The sequence below is a fragment of the Sparus aurata genome, chromosome 1, assembly GCF_900880675.1.
Source record: "Sparus aurata chromosome 1, fSpaAur1.1, whole genome shotgun sequence".
Lineage (NCBI taxonomy): Eukaryota > Metazoa > Chordata > Actinopteri > Spariformes > Sparidae > Sparus > Sparus aurata.
In genome coordinates, this window is record NC_044187.1 from 7465558 (window position 1) to 7482925 (window position 17368).

At 42.6% G+C, this 17368-nt stretch overlaps 1 protein-coding gene across 2 annotated transcripts in view; it reads right to left on the minus strand.

The window, feature by feature from the left end:
- Positions 1 to 17368, minus strand: part of cacna1ib (calcium voltage-gated channel subunit alpha1 Ib) — a 232969-nt gene that overhangs the window by 40725 nt on the left and 174876 nt on the right. For both annotated transcript variants that reach the window (XM_030431025.1, XM_030431017.1), the window contains exons 22-28: positions 12246 to 12424; positions 10212 to 10338; positions 8549 to 8674; positions 7653 to 7742; positions 4959 to 5151; positions 3680 to 3831; positions 648 to 757 (exon numbers count right to left, since the gene is read on the minus strand). In XM_030431025.1, coding sequence (XP_030286885.1) covers positions 648 to 757; positions 3680 to 3831; positions 4959 to 5151; positions 7653 to 7742; positions 8549 to 8674; positions 10212 to 10338; positions 12246 to 12424 — 977 coding nt within the window. The remainder of the gene's footprint in view (positions 1 to 647; positions 758 to 3679; positions 3832 to 4958; positions 5152 to 7652; positions 7743 to 8548; positions 8675 to 10211; positions 10339 to 12245; positions 12425 to 17368) is intronic.

Sequence of the window (17368 nt, forward strand, 5' to 3'; positions counted from 1 at the left end):
TAAGTGAACATATTCTCCAACCACTAGGCTATTAAAAAAAGAGTTTTCCCTGAATAACCTGCTTTATTTATAGAAAGTAATGATGTCTGAATGAAATCTTGAAACCACAAGAATAGCCGTGCTCATACTTAATATTTCACAAGTACATTCGGTGGGGTTAATAAGTGTCAAAACTAAAGTGAATAACTTATGAGCAGCACCATGTGGAACATATTCTGAGTTACAATGACTGAACTTATTGAGGGGAAACTCTTAGTCAGTAGTCATACTTACACTTGTATAATGATACAGAATAAAGCATTAGCATAAAGCAAGTCTTTTATGATGACTAACGTATGCAACTAAATTTGCATGTTAATAAGCAAATAGTTTATGGTTAATATGTTCATAAAATGATACCATATTGTCTTTTACAGTGGATTAAAATCAAGAGGATTTTGGGGTTCCCTTTGCTGTTATTTGAAGCTGCCAATCTCTGAAGTGACATTGTGAAGAGCTAAAATACCATGTTTAATAAAACACATTACATACCACGTTTGGAAAATGTATACACTGCCCGTTTAAGATATTTGAGAATTTGTTATATTACCTATCAAAAGGTGGGTTCATAAAACTCATCAACACAGAGCTGAGTATCCCTTTTTTACCTGTCCTTGAAGAAGCGTCTAAAGCCGAACGCCACCAGCTTCAGTGAGGCCTCAATCACAAAGGTGGAGGTGAAGAAGTAGTTGCAGTACTTCAGTGCAGTCTCCAAAGACTGAGACGGAGAGAAACGCAGGATAGAGGTTAGAAAAAAAGATGAAGCAGGAGTAATAGACAGTTAATTTCCTCTGTTTTCATCTCTGATCTTAACTGTGAGAAATTAAATATTACCTTTCGTTCTATCACAGTTTACCACTGCACAACCACGTCTTTATCCACAGTGAGATATTGTAAACAGATGTGTTGTTTCACATTTGTCACGTCGATAAGAGAACGTTTGTTTGAGCAGAGTGAGAAAATAACGGGACAAGTAGGGATTAGATCTGTTCTGTCAATGTGAGTAACGCATCTTACCAATTAATCTCTTTTAATAGAAAAGAGCTTAATTGAGACAGACAGATAAACTACGTCCGACTCTGGAGATGAACAGAGAACAGTTTTCTAACCGCACTGGTATTAATGCATCAGCCAGAAAATGAATATATGAATCATACTATTATGTTCAATGCAAATATTAAACCTTGTTATCACAACCACTGCAGACCGATTAAGGAAGAAGAAGAATATATGGTCTTGTATGTTATTGACTTGAATTGATTGTTACATTGCTAGAATTTTGCATAATGCTGATTTACTGTATATAGGTAACAAGTTCCAAAGGACCCATTATATGTATAAGACATAAATCAAACCACATCCCCCTACAGATTACTGCAGTGGTGTCCGATGGCTGTTTAGTACTCATTTATAAGTCCATCCATATAATCTTGATACCACTCATGTCTGTACAGTGAATATGAAGTTAACACCTGCAGCTGATTAGCTTAGCTTAAATTGTGTCAAGTACAGCATGTCCTTTAACATTTTGTGTTTTGTAAAGTGAGAATTAGATGAGAAACCAGGAATTAAGATAGCATTTTTGCCCTCCCAGTTCCTTGAATAAGCTCTTTGATTAACACAGGTTTAACAGACTTTCATGTTTTGTCCAGCACCTTAAAATACGGTATGTGAGTTAATACACAATGTGGGAATTCTGAAAGTAAGCTTGTAAGTTACTTCTTGAGGCTAAAGAGGCTGTCGGGGACCTTAAACGTCATCACACCAAACATGAGTTCATGTACCCAGCTATTCACAACATGTAGATTTGTCAATTTATGAAGTGTTTAAAGTGTAATGTAGTAGGAAGGACTGCAGTGTAGTCAGTTAACAATCGACATTAGCTTTTTACTTCTGGTGACTGGCAACCAGGTACGTGCCAAATTCCAGGCTGTCCTACAAAAATATGTCATCCCTTTATCACTCTATTAATGAGCTTGAAGGTGCTGGAAGGGAGATATGTTTTACCTTTTGGAAGAAGTCAGTCTACTTCTGTCTTGTCTTTAAGCTAGGCTAAGCTCATTGAGTGCTGGCTGTAGCTCCATACAAGTGCAGAGACGTGAGCGTGGTATCAAAATTCTGATCTAACTGTGGACAAAAAGGTGAGTTAGCATACATTTCCAAAATGCTGAATTATTCTTTTCAGAATTTACAGCAGCTTGAGCACCTCTCTAAAGTTTGTGCCGAATGTATTAAGAGTATCGGGATATAGATTATTAATAATGATGGGGAAAGCATTGAAATCATGAGATGGAGCAATGCAATGTTTATTTGAAGACTTTAAATCTGATAGGAGACTTTTTTGCTGCATTGCTGCAGGGGTAGAGATCTACTGCTGCAAATAATTCTTTCAAGGCAGACAAAAATAATCGTATTTATTGACTGTCTTAGAATCCTCAGTGTGTGAAATCAAAGACCAGACACACATCTGAACAGCCCGGTTAAGCTTGAAGCAACATTGTTAACCATCAAAACAGCTTTTAGGCTAGTTATCTTACTGGACTGTTTTGATTGGGCTTCAGTCCAGTGCTATACAGCCATAGAACATGTTAGTCTTTGACTGTAACCTGGCATGTGTGGGTGGTAGCTCAAGACGTCACTGGCAGCCCAAACAGTTGTTGACTTGGAGTGTTTGTATTGGTTAAAGCTGGCATCAACAGACTGAGGAGGTAAAAGCAAACTGAAAATAATGAGCTGTGTAGGTTGTTTGTTTGCAGCCGGCCAATATTTCATACCTTCGGCACAAGCATTGTGTTATTTAAGATCAGCAGCGTCCAGACAACACAATGGAGAATAAGATACAGTAGAATGTCTTTATTGTCACATTTAGCCTTCATGAGTCTACGAGCCAAGGACAGAGTTATGGGGGAACAATGAGTGCATTGTCATCGAAAAAAAAAAAAAGTTTCTTCTTACGTACTTTTTGTCCCGTCTCATTTCCTCCTACAAAGGATGTATGAATTACGCGTGAAATAAGTTTCTGGACTCCTTATGGTCGTGATGGAGATGGCAGGCGATGCATTCTTGTTATTTAGCAGGAAGAAAATGAAAATGTTCTCACCTTCAGCACATAGCTCTGATAAGTTACTGTCATTGATTTGGATACCATCCATCCAGGATGGAAAGAAAACGTCTCCACTGTATCTTACGTTATGATTTACCATAACTGCTGGCACAGCTCTGCTAATACGGGGGCTCAAGCGAAGCCTGAGACACATTTTCCCAAGAGGACAGTAAAGAATTGGACTCATCCATATAGCAGAGTGTTTCTCCACTGTCAGAGGCCTGTTTTCATTTCGTTCAGCATAACTTCTTGTTTGGCCTCGAGAGGGTCTGAGTAACAATTTACATAACTAAGACCCTGATCTGCCAGATAGACTGTAGTCCAGCACGTGGATAAATGTTTTGGTCATTGGCAGTTTTTTTTGCTGCTGATTCAGAGCAGCAGCTTGGCAGCCCGACTCTGGGAGTGCCCACTTTGAAAAAAAAAACCTCCAGATGGTGCATCACCGCCTACTCAGACGCCCTTAAACAAGTCTGCTGTGTCTGTCTCACTCCTACGCCCACACCCTGGCAATCCTTCCATCACCTATTGACACACCTGTGGCTGACTGTAGTGCTCCAGAGACATGGTGATGACATTGATGCAGATGATGAAGGTGATGACCAGGTCCAGGTAGTGGCTGGTACACAGAGTGTGGATAGCCAGCCGGGCTGGACCGTATGACGCATAGTAGGGCAGCTTCTGGGCCTCTGGAGAGGGAAAGTAAAGAAGAAAGAGACAGAGGACTTAAAGCGAGGAAGGGATTTTGTTTGTTAAGTAGGCAGGAAAAAACGTTGATGGAACGGATGCACAGATGGTAAATGAGAGTTTAGATGTGGAGGGTGGAGGAGAAGGAGGAGGAGGAGGAGGAGGAAAAAACGGTTGAAAGGAGGGATAATGTTGGAAAAATTAATCCACAATGGGAGGAAATGAAGAACAGTAAGGAAAAGAGCAATGAAAATGAGGTATCGCAAAGAGAGCAGAAGAGATATCTGGTTTTAAAGAATTAAAGCAGTGTAGATAAAATCCAGTAAAGTGCAAACCGAATGATTTATTAAGCCGAAAAGTGGTGAGAAATGAGGAGCGGAGCGAAAAAAAAAAAAGAAGAAACAGCAGAGCAGGAGATAAAACTGTGAGATAATATGAGGAGAAAAAGCTGATAAACGTGAGAGAGGGAGGTTAAGTAGTTTTAAATGAGTTGAAATGATGACTCATTCCGAGTCGTGTCATTAAGGGTGTGTGATAGAGAACGTCGTATCAGAAGTCTTGGATGCGTGCCACTTGGACTCCTTCCAAATCTTCGAGTCAAGTGTTACTTATTAATTATTATTTTTTGCATATTAAATAACTTGCTGGATTACATCTTGTTCTCGGTGGTAAACAAACATTCATGAGATGATAATTTAGTGTCTTTTCATAATCAAAGTTGTGTATTGTATTTGTGTCTTCCTTAACTTCAATTTTACTTTTGATTTATCGATTCCTTCCATTCCTCCTGAGGTTATTCCTTCTTTTTCTGAAGGACTCTCATCCCTCCATTAATCATTCCTCCCTCCACTAAATCTTCACCCAGTCTTCCTTCCCCTCCCAGGAGGTTTAAGTGTCCATGTGTCTCCCTCCTATGTGTCCTTATTTCCCATGACATCTTAAATCCATCCACCTTACACCTCCTTTTCCTCTCCCGATTTGCATTTTCACTCCCGTATTCCCTCCCGATCCTTCTCCTCTTCTTTACCTCATCACTCCTCCCTCCACACATTTTCTCCAAACACCACTCTCATTCCTCCCCCTCTCCCTTCCCTTTCCCTTTATTCCCCTACTAGCCCCCTGATCTTACTCCTCCTCTTCTTCTCCATGCGTCGCTGCCGCTTCTCCTCTCGTCTCCGGGCCTCCTCCACCTCCTGGTGCTGCCGGCACTTGTGGAAGTTCTCCACCACAACGCCCACGAACATGTTGAGGACAAAGAAGCTGACGATCAGGAGGAAGGAGATGAAGTAGAGCAGCATCCACGGGTTGTTGTTGGTCACCGGCTGAAGGGGAGGAAGAGAGGGAGAGTTGGGAGAAGAATGTCAAGAGGAAGGTGAGATGAAGAAGAGATCGGATTAAGAACTACTTGGAAATGCTTGGTGAAGGGAAGTGAGGAAGAAGAGAGGGACGCCTGTCAGGTAGAAAGATAGTGATGCAGAGAAAGAGATTATTTAGGAAATGATCTGGATTGGTTATCATTGTTACAAATGTAATAAGCAGTGAGTGAGAGGGAACAGCCTCTCGCTGTCTACCAATTAACCAGCTCCACAGCCGGTGCGGTCCAATAATCCCGGAGCTGCCACTGGTAAGAAAAGGATGACAGGGGAACAGAAGGGAAAGAGAGGAAACGGGAGACAATGTGAAGAAAGGACCGGAGATGATCGGGTGTCGAGGCCGATACGCGGGGAGTCATTACAAAACAAAAAATCAAGTTCAGGTGCCGCAAAACCGGAGATGAGAGTCAGACTTTCAATTTGGCGGAGCGTTGAGTGTTGGAAGCACAGGGTGGAGTGCAAATGGGATTAGTCATTCAAAGCCATGTTGGACTGCAGAGAGGTTTAACCCCCCGAGGCAGGAGAAACTGAATCATCCAGAATGATGCCCTCCCACTAATAGATTCCCTAATAGATTTTCAGATAAAACCAATTCTAAAAGGGAATCTGTTCACTTTGTAGGCATTTCAGGAGGCTAATTTGCATCGCATCATTGGACTTTGACGTCACGCGTGTGAATGTGTGCGTTGTTCGTGACGTCAAAGGGAAGTTAACTGAAACTAAACTTCTGTGAAGCAGTGCATTATACACACAGGCTCTGTAAAACAGCTCTTAAGGTAAGTTTCAGTCCACCGTGGCCTTTGTTTTCAACTGCCCCCCAAAGGCAATGCAAGAAATCATTATTTGCAGTTGCAAGAAAAGCAATGATAAGTGAGTCCACAGAAAAAAGAGAGGCTGGACTGGAGCAGGCGCCCATCTGCAAGTTCTCCTCTCAAGTCTCGCCCAAGGCGCTGTTTCCACTCTTGACAAGGTAGCTCTCACCGATCAGCCCTTCAATATCAGTCTTTTCTTCAGACTGTGCAAGAGTCGATTCCCCCGAACAGAGAATTAAGATTCATGGAATGATGGTGTGATGTCATTAGACAGGTTATTGAAGCACCTACTGCGAGCTAATTTAATGTTTTATCAAAACCGTACTTTGTTTTGCAGCGTGAATGGACTCATTTGACGATAGTTAGTTGAAAGTTGACAATAGAACCACAGATTGAATATGGATGTCTAAGGAATCTTAAGTATCTGTCTTGCCAGGCTTTGACGCAATGCGCTTTTGGCTGAACCCCAGTGTTTCAGACCGATCAACGTGGAAAGAGAAACACTGGCAGCTGTAAGTGTTGTTTACATGTGACAACCAGCGAAGGAAGCGACTGTTCATTTGAAAACAACACTTGTGGCTCCTCACGGTGTTAGCATAGAAGCTGCTATAGCATCTGTTGTATCAGAAGAGCATTTCTTCACTGAAAGACAAGCGAAAAACAACAGCACTGAAGGCTTTTCGAGATAAAAAGGTTCTTTTTGCTCACGACTGACTTTGGCAAGAGTTTGATCGACCAACCGGCTCTGCTGGTAGCGTTCTATCACCCTTGATTTGATAGGTTGAAGTTATCCTGTGACAGACAGTGATAGACTGATGGTTTGGTCATATTACCTGCCAAGCACTTTTTGAAATGGCCTGCCAAAGTTTCCAGGTGATTATGTTAATGGGAATTGAATGTGTTGTTTGCCATCATAGACAAGGGGATATTTCATCCTTTATCTTGAACAATATCATTAAAGGCGCACACTTTCAGGCAGTCTCTCCTGGAAGAAAATCATAGTGTTGCACTCTGCTCACAGCTACAGCTGTGTCAAAGATAGAAAACAGAGCTCGAGAGAGAGGTTTGAAGGCTCATTTCTCACCTCCGCACGGCTGACCATCATGGCATGAAGTGGGTGTGAATGTCAGATTGTCAGTTTCGGAGAGTTTCAGAAATTGCCGGACAAGAAACGTCCAATGTCAGAAAAGTGTGGAATGAGGGGGTTTATGGAGCTATTCAACTGGCAGCCAGCTGGAATCTGAGACCACCAGATCCTCTTGTTTTTTTAGCCACAACTCTAAGAATAAGGGTGAAAAGTGTGTATTCCTCTATTGGAGCTGATTGAGGTGGCGTGGTGATCTGATCAGGATTCCTCCCTGTGGGGGAGTTGTGAAATGGGTCCAACTGGGTGGAGATCCGGGGTGAGCAGCAGGACAGATTTAATGCTCCATCTGGCCTAAGAAGGCGTGGGTTTCCCCAGAAAAAAAGAGCTGAAGGATGAGATGGAAGCATGTGGGCTGCTTAGTTTTTGCCACTGAGAACGGGACCCGAATCAAGAGGCAGAAAATCAAGGAGATGGTGAACAAACAGAACAAGTCTTTCCACATGCTAACTCATTCTGTGTGTTATACAAATTTGTACCGGTGTTGTTCTTACCTGCTGGTCTATCCCCACTGCGTCCAGTCCATGGTACATGATGTTGACCCAACCGTCTTTCGAGGCCAGCACAAACAGGGACATCAGAGCCTGGAGGACACCCAAAACCACTTAAAATTAACACACGGCATCATGGGAGTTGTTGTCATCATTGATAAACAGATCGTCATTGCCGTTGAACATCTATTTGACGTTACGCAGGCTTTTATGCAGGGTAATGTGTCAAAACTTGATGTTTTGTTTCGTGTTTCATGTTCGCAAACTCCCTTCCTCAATCGACATACATTACCCGCCGACGTAACATTTACCCAAAGTCATAACGACATTCGACCAGATGACACGTCATCTTGAGTTAAAATATGTATTTCTCTGTGTTGGAACATTGTTGGAACATTTGAAATACTGTAGGGACACAACTCAACATCGTATTTAACGGTCTAGTTGTTTGTAGATATTGTAGTGCTGAAATGTTACACAGAATATCTTCAGGAAAAAGACTCCCGCACACTCTGGAGGCTCTTTAAACATAATTGCGAGTGAAGTGGAGTCTTTTTCCTGATTTTGTCGGCCTTCAGTCTTCTCCTACGCACCTGCCGATATTAAAGAAGGTGTGCAAAAGCTGTACATAGCATATCTTAAAGTGGTGAAGCCAAATAATCATCCACTGTATCACTTTGTACTATTGCATTAATTCAGTGACAAATGTTCCTTTTCCTTTCTAGATAAGGAAGAATTACTTTATATAACTACCTGTCATATATGTCATGTAGTCATTGGAGAAGGTCTGTCATGTGCAGTGTGCTACTCTTTCTTTTGTATTTTCATGAATATGTGCTCTGTTGTTTATGTGTACACCGAGAAGAAATAGGCTCAGAACACTATATATTTCTGTGTACCTGTCCAAGGTTGTCAAAGTTGTATTTGTGGTGAACCCATCGATAGTTGGCAGCCAGACAGTCGGACTTGTTCGTGATGTTCTTCACGTCGAAGCCCACACAGTAGTAGAACTTCCCTTTGAAGAGCTGGGAGGGAGAACACACACACACACACACACACACACAGAGCGGGATGTGATGGACGGGCGTAACAAAGACACATTGTGATGAAGTCATGACAACGCTCGCGCGCAGCCGCTTAATTTCATGCGGCTTTTTGAAGCAGTTTCGTAATTAGCATGCGTAACTACCGCGTGTGGATGAAGCCTAACTGAGAGATCCATCAGCACTTGATACGAACAGTGTGGTTTTTTAAGTCGGCGGAGAGAAGATTGTTTTTAATTCTCAATCATATTGCACGCATCAAAGAGGAGGAGGGAGCAATAACTGCATAACAGCAGATGCAGTGAGAATAATAACCTGAAACGATGCAGGAGGAACAGGCTGTGACTGACAACGGAGACGCAAAAGAAAAATATGAGACCGCGCTGACGAAATAAAAAAGGGAAAATGTGCATTGCGAGACTTATTAACTCACCCGTAAATAGGATGAAAAGTATAAATTACTAATGATACAGCCTGTTGTGCAGAAACTGTGAATCCTGTCAGTTTTTGGTGGTTTCATACAACCAGTGAAGGAGACTTATACCTTATGAAAAACACTAACATCTGGCATCTTTTGTCTGCAGTGGGAAAGGCTACAAGTGGTTAAATGACTCTGCAGTAGTCACAGGTGTTGACTGTCTCCAGCTCAGGTTGGACACTCGGGTGGACACGCTCATTTCCGCCCCTTTTTCCAAGTTCTGTATGTTGCCATGTAGATATTTTTCCATCCGTCTCCGTTCAGAGTTCCGACATTGTTTAGTCAAGGTTTAGTTTTTGAAGGACATACTGACACAAAAGAAAATCACTGTAACTCTATTACTGCTTTCTGCTATTCCCTGGCAATGGGAAATAAGTCTATTAACTATTCTTAAAGCCTGCATTTATCCACATTTATAAATCTACATGTGAACTGTAATTATGGTGTGAAAATAGAAGTCTATTGGGGAGATTTTAAACAATATACCCATTGATGGAGCACGTTTACCTGCAGAGGACTGATACGTCTATGGATCATATCTGGTGCTCAGATATTCTGGTCTTCTAAAACTCAGCCTGCGCTTCGTTCCGGCTGGAAAAATTACTCCCAACTGTTGGATTTCTGCATAGCGACGTGCTACCGTTATACCGCTTCGTGTTGGATTCTGCTCTAATTAGCCTTCCGAGCCGTGCTGTGAGAACGTGATTTCCTTGTGGGTGCTAACAGGGCCACACAGCCTCATCTCATTTTCTCTTCTGTTCATGTTTAATCTTCCATTTCGTGGTTTTTAGATTTAATTCTAGATTAAGCTGCAGAGCATAATAGTTGCCTGGGAAGCGTATTTTGACCTGCTTTGATTCTGATGTCTATTAAAACCTAATAAGGTTATGGTGAGCACAAGGGTTGCTATGTTAGGTCGTGTAACATTTGAAAAAGTTTGACCATCTCAGTCCTTATACATTAAACAAAAGGTTCTTGAGATCCTCTGATTAATAAAAGAGAAAGGTTGAGAACATGAAAATCTGTATTTGACGGTGTTACCTGAACACCGAGAATGCCAAAGATGATGAAGAAGGCACAGCAGATGAGGACGATGTTGCCGATGGGCTTGAGGGACGTGATGAGGGTCTCGACTACCAGCTTGAGTCCTGGAGCCCTGCTGATCACCCTGCAGGCCCAAGTGAGACAGAGAGATAGAGAGAGAATAAAAGACAAAGCGAAAGGTAATGAGAAAGACTACATGGTAGTTATGTCTAACTCAAAGGCAAAAAAGTTAAAATTTAAACGTCTAGACCTGCTTTTATATGTATAAACAACTATGAGTCATAATCATCAAAAGCAGAAATGGAAAGTCCAGCTGTGTGGTTCACTTTGATGCAGCAGACACAGTTTTAATAGCATGATTCCCTCTATTGAGTTCAGTTTTATATGTACATTAAACACATTTGTAATAGTTTAAGCAAAGAGAGATTAGTCTGTGCAGGAAAGACTGCAGAATCCCACTGCTTCTAATGAAATACAGCTCAGACTGAATTCGTTCAGAATCTAAAATGATCTCACTTGGGTGTAATTTGAGGTCCCTGCACCTCAGTTCACCTGCTGCTCCCGCCTCAGCCATTCTCCTAACTGTGCTGTCAGATAATGTCGTGTAATAAATGGACAAAACGTATCTTGAAGCAGTCGGGGGGGGGGTCACGAGATTATAAATCTATTACTAACCCCTTTTTTCATTAAAAACTATAAAGTGTCATGAAATAATGAATAGCACGGGAAAGCAGAGAAGAAAAAAAAGGAAACCTGGTCCACAAAATTAGGTTTAATTTTTCTCTGATCGTTGCTTTTGGTCTTGTGAATTGACTGAAAATTGCTCGTAACTTATAAGAATGCTGTATGTAACCCAGTGGCGTGCACAGACTTTTTGAAGGGCAGGGGCGAAAAGAAGGGCACTTTAGCGTGCGTTTTGGCTCCCAAGAGGGCACTTTAGCACGTGTTTTGGCTCCCAAGAGGGCGGTTTATCATGTTTTAACCAGCCAAGGGGGCAGTTTAGTGTCTTTTGCCAACCAAGATATTACTTTGGCACGCTTTTTTGGCTCCCAAGAGGGCACTTTAGCGCATGTTTTGGCTCCCAAGAGGGCACTTTAGTGCGCGTTTTGGCTCCCAGGAGGGCACTTTAGTGCGCGTTTTGGCTCCCAGGAGGGCACTTTAGCGCGTGTTTTTCAACAATTGGGCTACGAGCCCCCCCCCCCCTTGTGCACATCACTGATGTAACCTATCTTGGGGTGGCAAACACACGAACACTGCCCTCAATCGTGCATATTAAATTCTGTAATATAAAAAAGATCACCACCACCAAATCAATAACGTTACACCAGCAGCAGAGAGGAGGAAGACTGACCAAAATATTTACATGTGCGCACCATATGTGCCTCTTGTGTGGACTTTCCTTTCATCACACCGCTGTAATTGGCTGATTGACACTCTTAAAGGCATGTTTTGACGTTTTTTGGAAATACGCTTACTGATGAAGAGTTACGTGAGAGGATCGTTACAACTCTCTCGTCTCTCTGCAGTAATTATGAAGCTACCGCGAGCAGCCAATTAGGGCGGCTCAAAGACTGGAAAGATCAGCTCTCTCGTTAACATGTTGTATCTTACTTGTTTCATCCATATGAAAGCTAATATGTGAAAATGACACTTTATGTGGGGGGGACTGTTTATACTTGATTCCCAACTGGTTGCATCAGAACTGCTTAGAAATCTGGGGACGCGCTGTGGATTTACTTCTTATGAGCATGGAAGAGGAGGATTTCACACTAATGCACAGGATTACCAAAAAGGTGAGGTTCTTCAAACATTAGACATTAAACTCACATTTGTTCAAGAGCTCTGGTTGGATGAGCTGACGGTACGATGTCACGACTCTCTTTGTCGAACTATAACGTTCATTTAAACAGGGTCCTGGTGCAGTTAGCCCAGTGGTACTGATCGTCATAAATAAACCTAAAGTCTTTTTCCTACCTATTTCTTCACTCAACAATTGAACTGATCATGCTTTAACAGGAAACGCAACCTGACCTGAGGGGGCGTAGCGTCCTGAGCAACCTGAGAACACGGAGAACGCCGAGGATCTTGGCGCCGCCGGCCATCGACACCACGATGTCAATGAGGGACACGAACACGAGGAAGCCGTCGAGGATGTTCCAGCTGCTCCTGAGATAGGCTTTCTCGCCCAGGTACAGACCCATGGACACCACCTGGAGAGATGAAGGGGAAGGGAGATATACAGGATCCCACACAGGTAGTGCAGCGGCGGCCAGATGTGAACACACACACACACTTTGATATTCAAATTTCTCATTTAGCATCTGACTGGCATTTCATTTCATGTCAGAGGAGAGGAGAGGAGAGAAATGATGGGAGGTTGAGAGGTATGTGATTGAGAGAAAGAGGATTTAAATCCCAAAGAGTAAAATTTCTAAGGAGATGAAAGGAGGGAAGGAGGAGAAGAAAGACGGGCAACAGCCTCTTAATCCCAGAAAGTGAATGTTCAAAAGGAAGAGGAAATAACGAACAAGGAGAGGAAGAAAGGAAATGAAAGGAGGGCGATTAAACAAAACCAAGTCCAGTGGTGGAGATCTCCACCACTGCCTGTGAACACATCCACATTTAGTTCATCCTACACAGTCTTTGGAATGATGAATCTACAGCAAAAACGAAGGAAAATCAAAGTTCTGCAGATTTGTTTGTGAAGTCAACCAAGTTTTGTGTTGACATTGAGTTTTGCTGACTGTTCGGTAGCTGAGGGAACTGTCGATGATTAAAAGAAGTATCACTCGAGGAAAAAGCTTTTCTGTTTAAAGACAGAAAGTATTTTGGACTGCTGACGCTGTGCTACCTCAGCGATCCGCACCAAAAAATCCTCTTAACACACTTAAACTTGCAAAGCCACAAATGACAAACACCGAGAAGGTCTGTGTTGTTGTGACTGCAAACATCTCAGCTGCACGTATTTTTCAGTTTCGTCTTAGATTTTAAAGTCTGTCCCTGTCGAGCTGCAGCTGGATGGGAGCTCTCGCTCGCTCCGCGGGCCCCTGATGGGGATTGAACCAGAAAAGGAGGAGAAGGAGGAGAATATTCTGTAGGAGGGGGGTATGGGGGAGACGGGGGGGGGAGATCAACAATTTATGTGGAGACAACAAGACAGCTATCAGTGGGAGGAATGAGAGGTGGAAGACAGGGGTGGAGAACAAAGACGAAAAATAGAGAAAAATAGAAAGTTTGGAAATCAGAAAGTGAGTAAGGTTGTAGGGAAAAAAAAAAAAGTTGCGTGGCAGATGTTGCGACATCGTTTGACACATGCCAGGCGCTTTCATGACAATAACAACTTGGTGTCGCTGTCATGTCGAAACAGCACTTTTCAAGAAGGCGCTCATCGGGGTTCGTCTGCCTTGTTTGGCACAGAAACGCCAACGGAGAGAAGGCTGGATTTGTGTGTCTGTTTGGGAACGCCACACGAGCACAACAACGGAGGCACACTTCTACAAAATAAGCCACTGGAAATGTATCTCCTGAGTATCATATACGTGCCGCCTTTAGGCTTGAAAGGAGGCTCTGAAAGCTGTGATACGCTCCCTCATGAGCTGTAGTCAGCTCCCATTCACACCAGTTACGATGGATTTCAGTGGTGTCGCAGAGACGAAACAAATCAAACTGTATGAAAACGTCCACAGAGAACAGAAACTTCCCCGAGTACCTCTGAAGCTAACTTCTGATTGGTGTATTTAGCTCTGTTGTACGTGAGTTTCTTGAACATAGTGACCAGACAGCAGAGAAGTGAATGATGTTGGAGGAGTGGTTTCAGAAGTTTTTAGAGACTTCTTGATGTCATTTTTACTTTGTCGTGTCAGTGGGTCAATACTGGAATCCATTGTTGTAAATCAAAATGGTTGCATGTATTATTGTAACTAATTGATGGAACGTATATAATATTGGATGAACCTTCAAGGTCTGAAAAGTGAAGCCAATGTGGAAGTGCTGTAGTCCTGCATTCTTTCTAATGGCCATCAGGGGGCGACTCCACTGGTTGCAGTCCAATTGTATGTAAGTTTATGAGAAATTAACATTTCACTTGATTTATTATCTCAGCAAACATTTTCCTTATAAGGTCATGGTCTCAATCACTGGTTTAAAGTCTTCTTCAATACAGCGTGATGTTTATTTTGTTAGTAATGGTCCCATTTTGCATGAAAGATAACGTAACCAGCCCTGTCATACAAATATGGTCACATCTGGCTCCAAAAGACCAAGATGGCGGTGATGCCAGACAAGACACTTGTGGAGGAACCAATGGGTTGACACTCATCATATCTTATTGTTCAGACAATATTCAAGCAGAAAGAGTAGGAAAAACCAGCTTGGTTTGCTATTCCAAGTAAGACAATCTTCACCACAGATAAGTTTATCAAACGTATATACTGTATATCTGGTGTCACTTGTTGAGATATAAAGAAATGGGTTGGGAATGAAGACAAAGTGGAAGACAGACGGATAAAGAGATAGAAGGCCGAGGAGGGAAGAAAGACGCTTGTGTTTCAGGAAAACCAGCCGAAGAAGTCAGTTTGCAGGATTCCATACAGCTCTGTTTAGGAACAGAAAATCTCCCCCCTGTGTTGTGACAGCCGACATGTTCAGAAACTCTCGCTGCAAGACGATGTTTCATCCGTCCTCACTGGTGAGCTCTGCACAGCAGCTAGTCTCTGTCACATCTTATACAATAGGTCTTTTGTCATGTTTTGACAGGTTGAAGAGCGAGTTCTAATACATCTGCTCTTTTATTAATAGCAGCCGGCTATACTGAAGCCCCCCCTTCAGGAGTATCGGAATGCTGCGGGGCCTTCCATTAAGCAGATCAAATATCGCCATGATAAAACATGATGCATGGGGAAATCTATAGCAGGTCGGTGCCAGCGCTACCATCAAAGCCCCGCTCTCCTTCCTCTCACACTACCAGCTGTCCTTTGGCAGACAGTGCGAGTGTGTCACATCGAATTCCAATTTAAATTACATTCAAACTCCATTTGCAATATCACTTTGCACAAAACACGGCGTTGATTGCACTTGTCGCTTCGGCTTTATTTTTTGCAATCTGATGTTTAAGATTGGATATCACATTACTGAACACAATGACCTGAACATGACCGGATCACAGATGAGGGTCCGCGCTATTCTTTACACCTTCCAATAATACTTTGTAGCCAGTTATAACGTCTTTGGGTAGAGAGCTTTTTCAGGCAGCCAGTTAGTTGATCATTATATTAACTGTGGCTGAGTTTCACCCATTGGGGGGGGGGGGGGGGGGGCTGGCTCCAGGGGCCCAAATGTCAGCTGGCCCAAATGTGGCTGCCAGATTTGGGCCATGTTTTGTGCTAGCTAATGTGGGCTGGGAATCTGCTTGATTTAGCCTATCCTATCTCCTTGAACGTATCTATCAAACTCCTTTGAGGCTGGATCAAATGTTAAGTTGTTGCACCAAAGGCAAGTGATGGCGAGGTTGTAGGGTGGATGCATCCTGACCCCGCGGTCAACGGTTTGTGGACTACTACAGTATGTATACTGTTGCACTTAATGGCGAAGAGTTCTCCCTGAGCACCTTTAGCTTTACCTTTACGTCTAAAGCAACACGGGCATGAATGAAACACCGGAGTTCCAAGAGTTGACTGCATCCTTCACATCAGTTGCTCGAGGTTAAAAAAAAGGTTCCCGGTTACTCAGAACAGCCACAGAAAGAGAGTTGTGGATAAGTCAAGGACGCTGTGCCGGCGTTTGTCCACCACTGTTGAGTATGTGAACGGATTTTACTGCTTTAAACATGTTTTTGTTGCTTTAAGTGTTTTAATATACCTTTTCAAAGGTGGAACACATTGAAACACTTGTCCTAATGCACAATCATTTGCTTATTCTTCTGTTTATCTGGTATTTTCAATTTCATAGCACAGGAGACGCTTTAATTTCTTTCAGTTTTATAGCCTGTGCTGACCTTTTTCCCTTTCGAGATGTTATGTGTTCAGTGTAATACAGAAAACATTTCAAATGTTGCTTCTTCTTATATCAAAATTAAATACCAAATTTACCAATGGGGAAAACATTACCGTAATATTCCTGTATCCCTATGCATGCTTTTTTTTCTCCCTTCACTGTACCCAAAAAGTGGAGGCATGCTGGATTGAGTCTGCTGTTTTGGCCACCTGGTAAGTATTAAGTGTGCTTGTGTGGCTATAGTAATTAACATTTACGGTTCATTTCATTCGTATTATTACTATTATTGTTATTATTATGTCATTAAAAGCAAAATACTTTGCATTCATGAGGTGGAGCACACTCATTTCCTGGTGAATGAGAAGGTCAAATGTTAATTAGTGTATTGTAGGCTTTCATTAGGGCACATTTGCTTGAGGGGGTCCCACCTCCTCCATCCTCCTGTAGCAGATATCAGCTGCTCAGTAAAAAACTGCAGAGTTTCATCTCATCACCAAGCAGCTCCGGTGGAACAGTGCGAGACTGTGGCGTTAAAGCTTAAAGGTGCTAAAGCTACAGAAGAATATGACTTATTCAGCGGTGAGGCTTAAGGGAAGGGATTTTTATTTTGGAATCCACTTCAGTAGACGGGATTGATTGTGCTCATGTTTAAAATCTAGACACACAAAAAAAAGTCTCAGTAATGATGCTTCAAGCTGAAAAAGAAAGAGCTCAGACTCTGTTTACACTGTCACTGAGCCCCTCAGTTAGTGTAATGAAGCTGTTTTAAATTTAAAAAAAGCACGATGCCTTGAAGCAAACATCCTTTTTCTGCTGACGACCCGTCTCCACGTGTTGGAAGCTGCTTGTGTTTAGGGGAAAATTTTTATGCCTCAGCTTGAAGCTTTAATTGCTGCTTCACGACAGCTCCACGAGCTGAACGACTAGTGCTGAGGAAAGAAAATTGAGATGGGACAACGTGGAGCTGACAGCCTCTTTACTACAAAAAACAGTCAATAAGGTGCGATGACAGTGTAGGAACAGAAAGCAGCGCAACAGAACGGCGTGATGAATGAATGTGTCGGACCTGCTTAGATCTCATAACGCTCTGATCGGTTTAAACAGGCAAAAGACGCGGTGTGACAAGACTGAGTCAACTCCGTACGAGTTCGTGTAAGTATGAG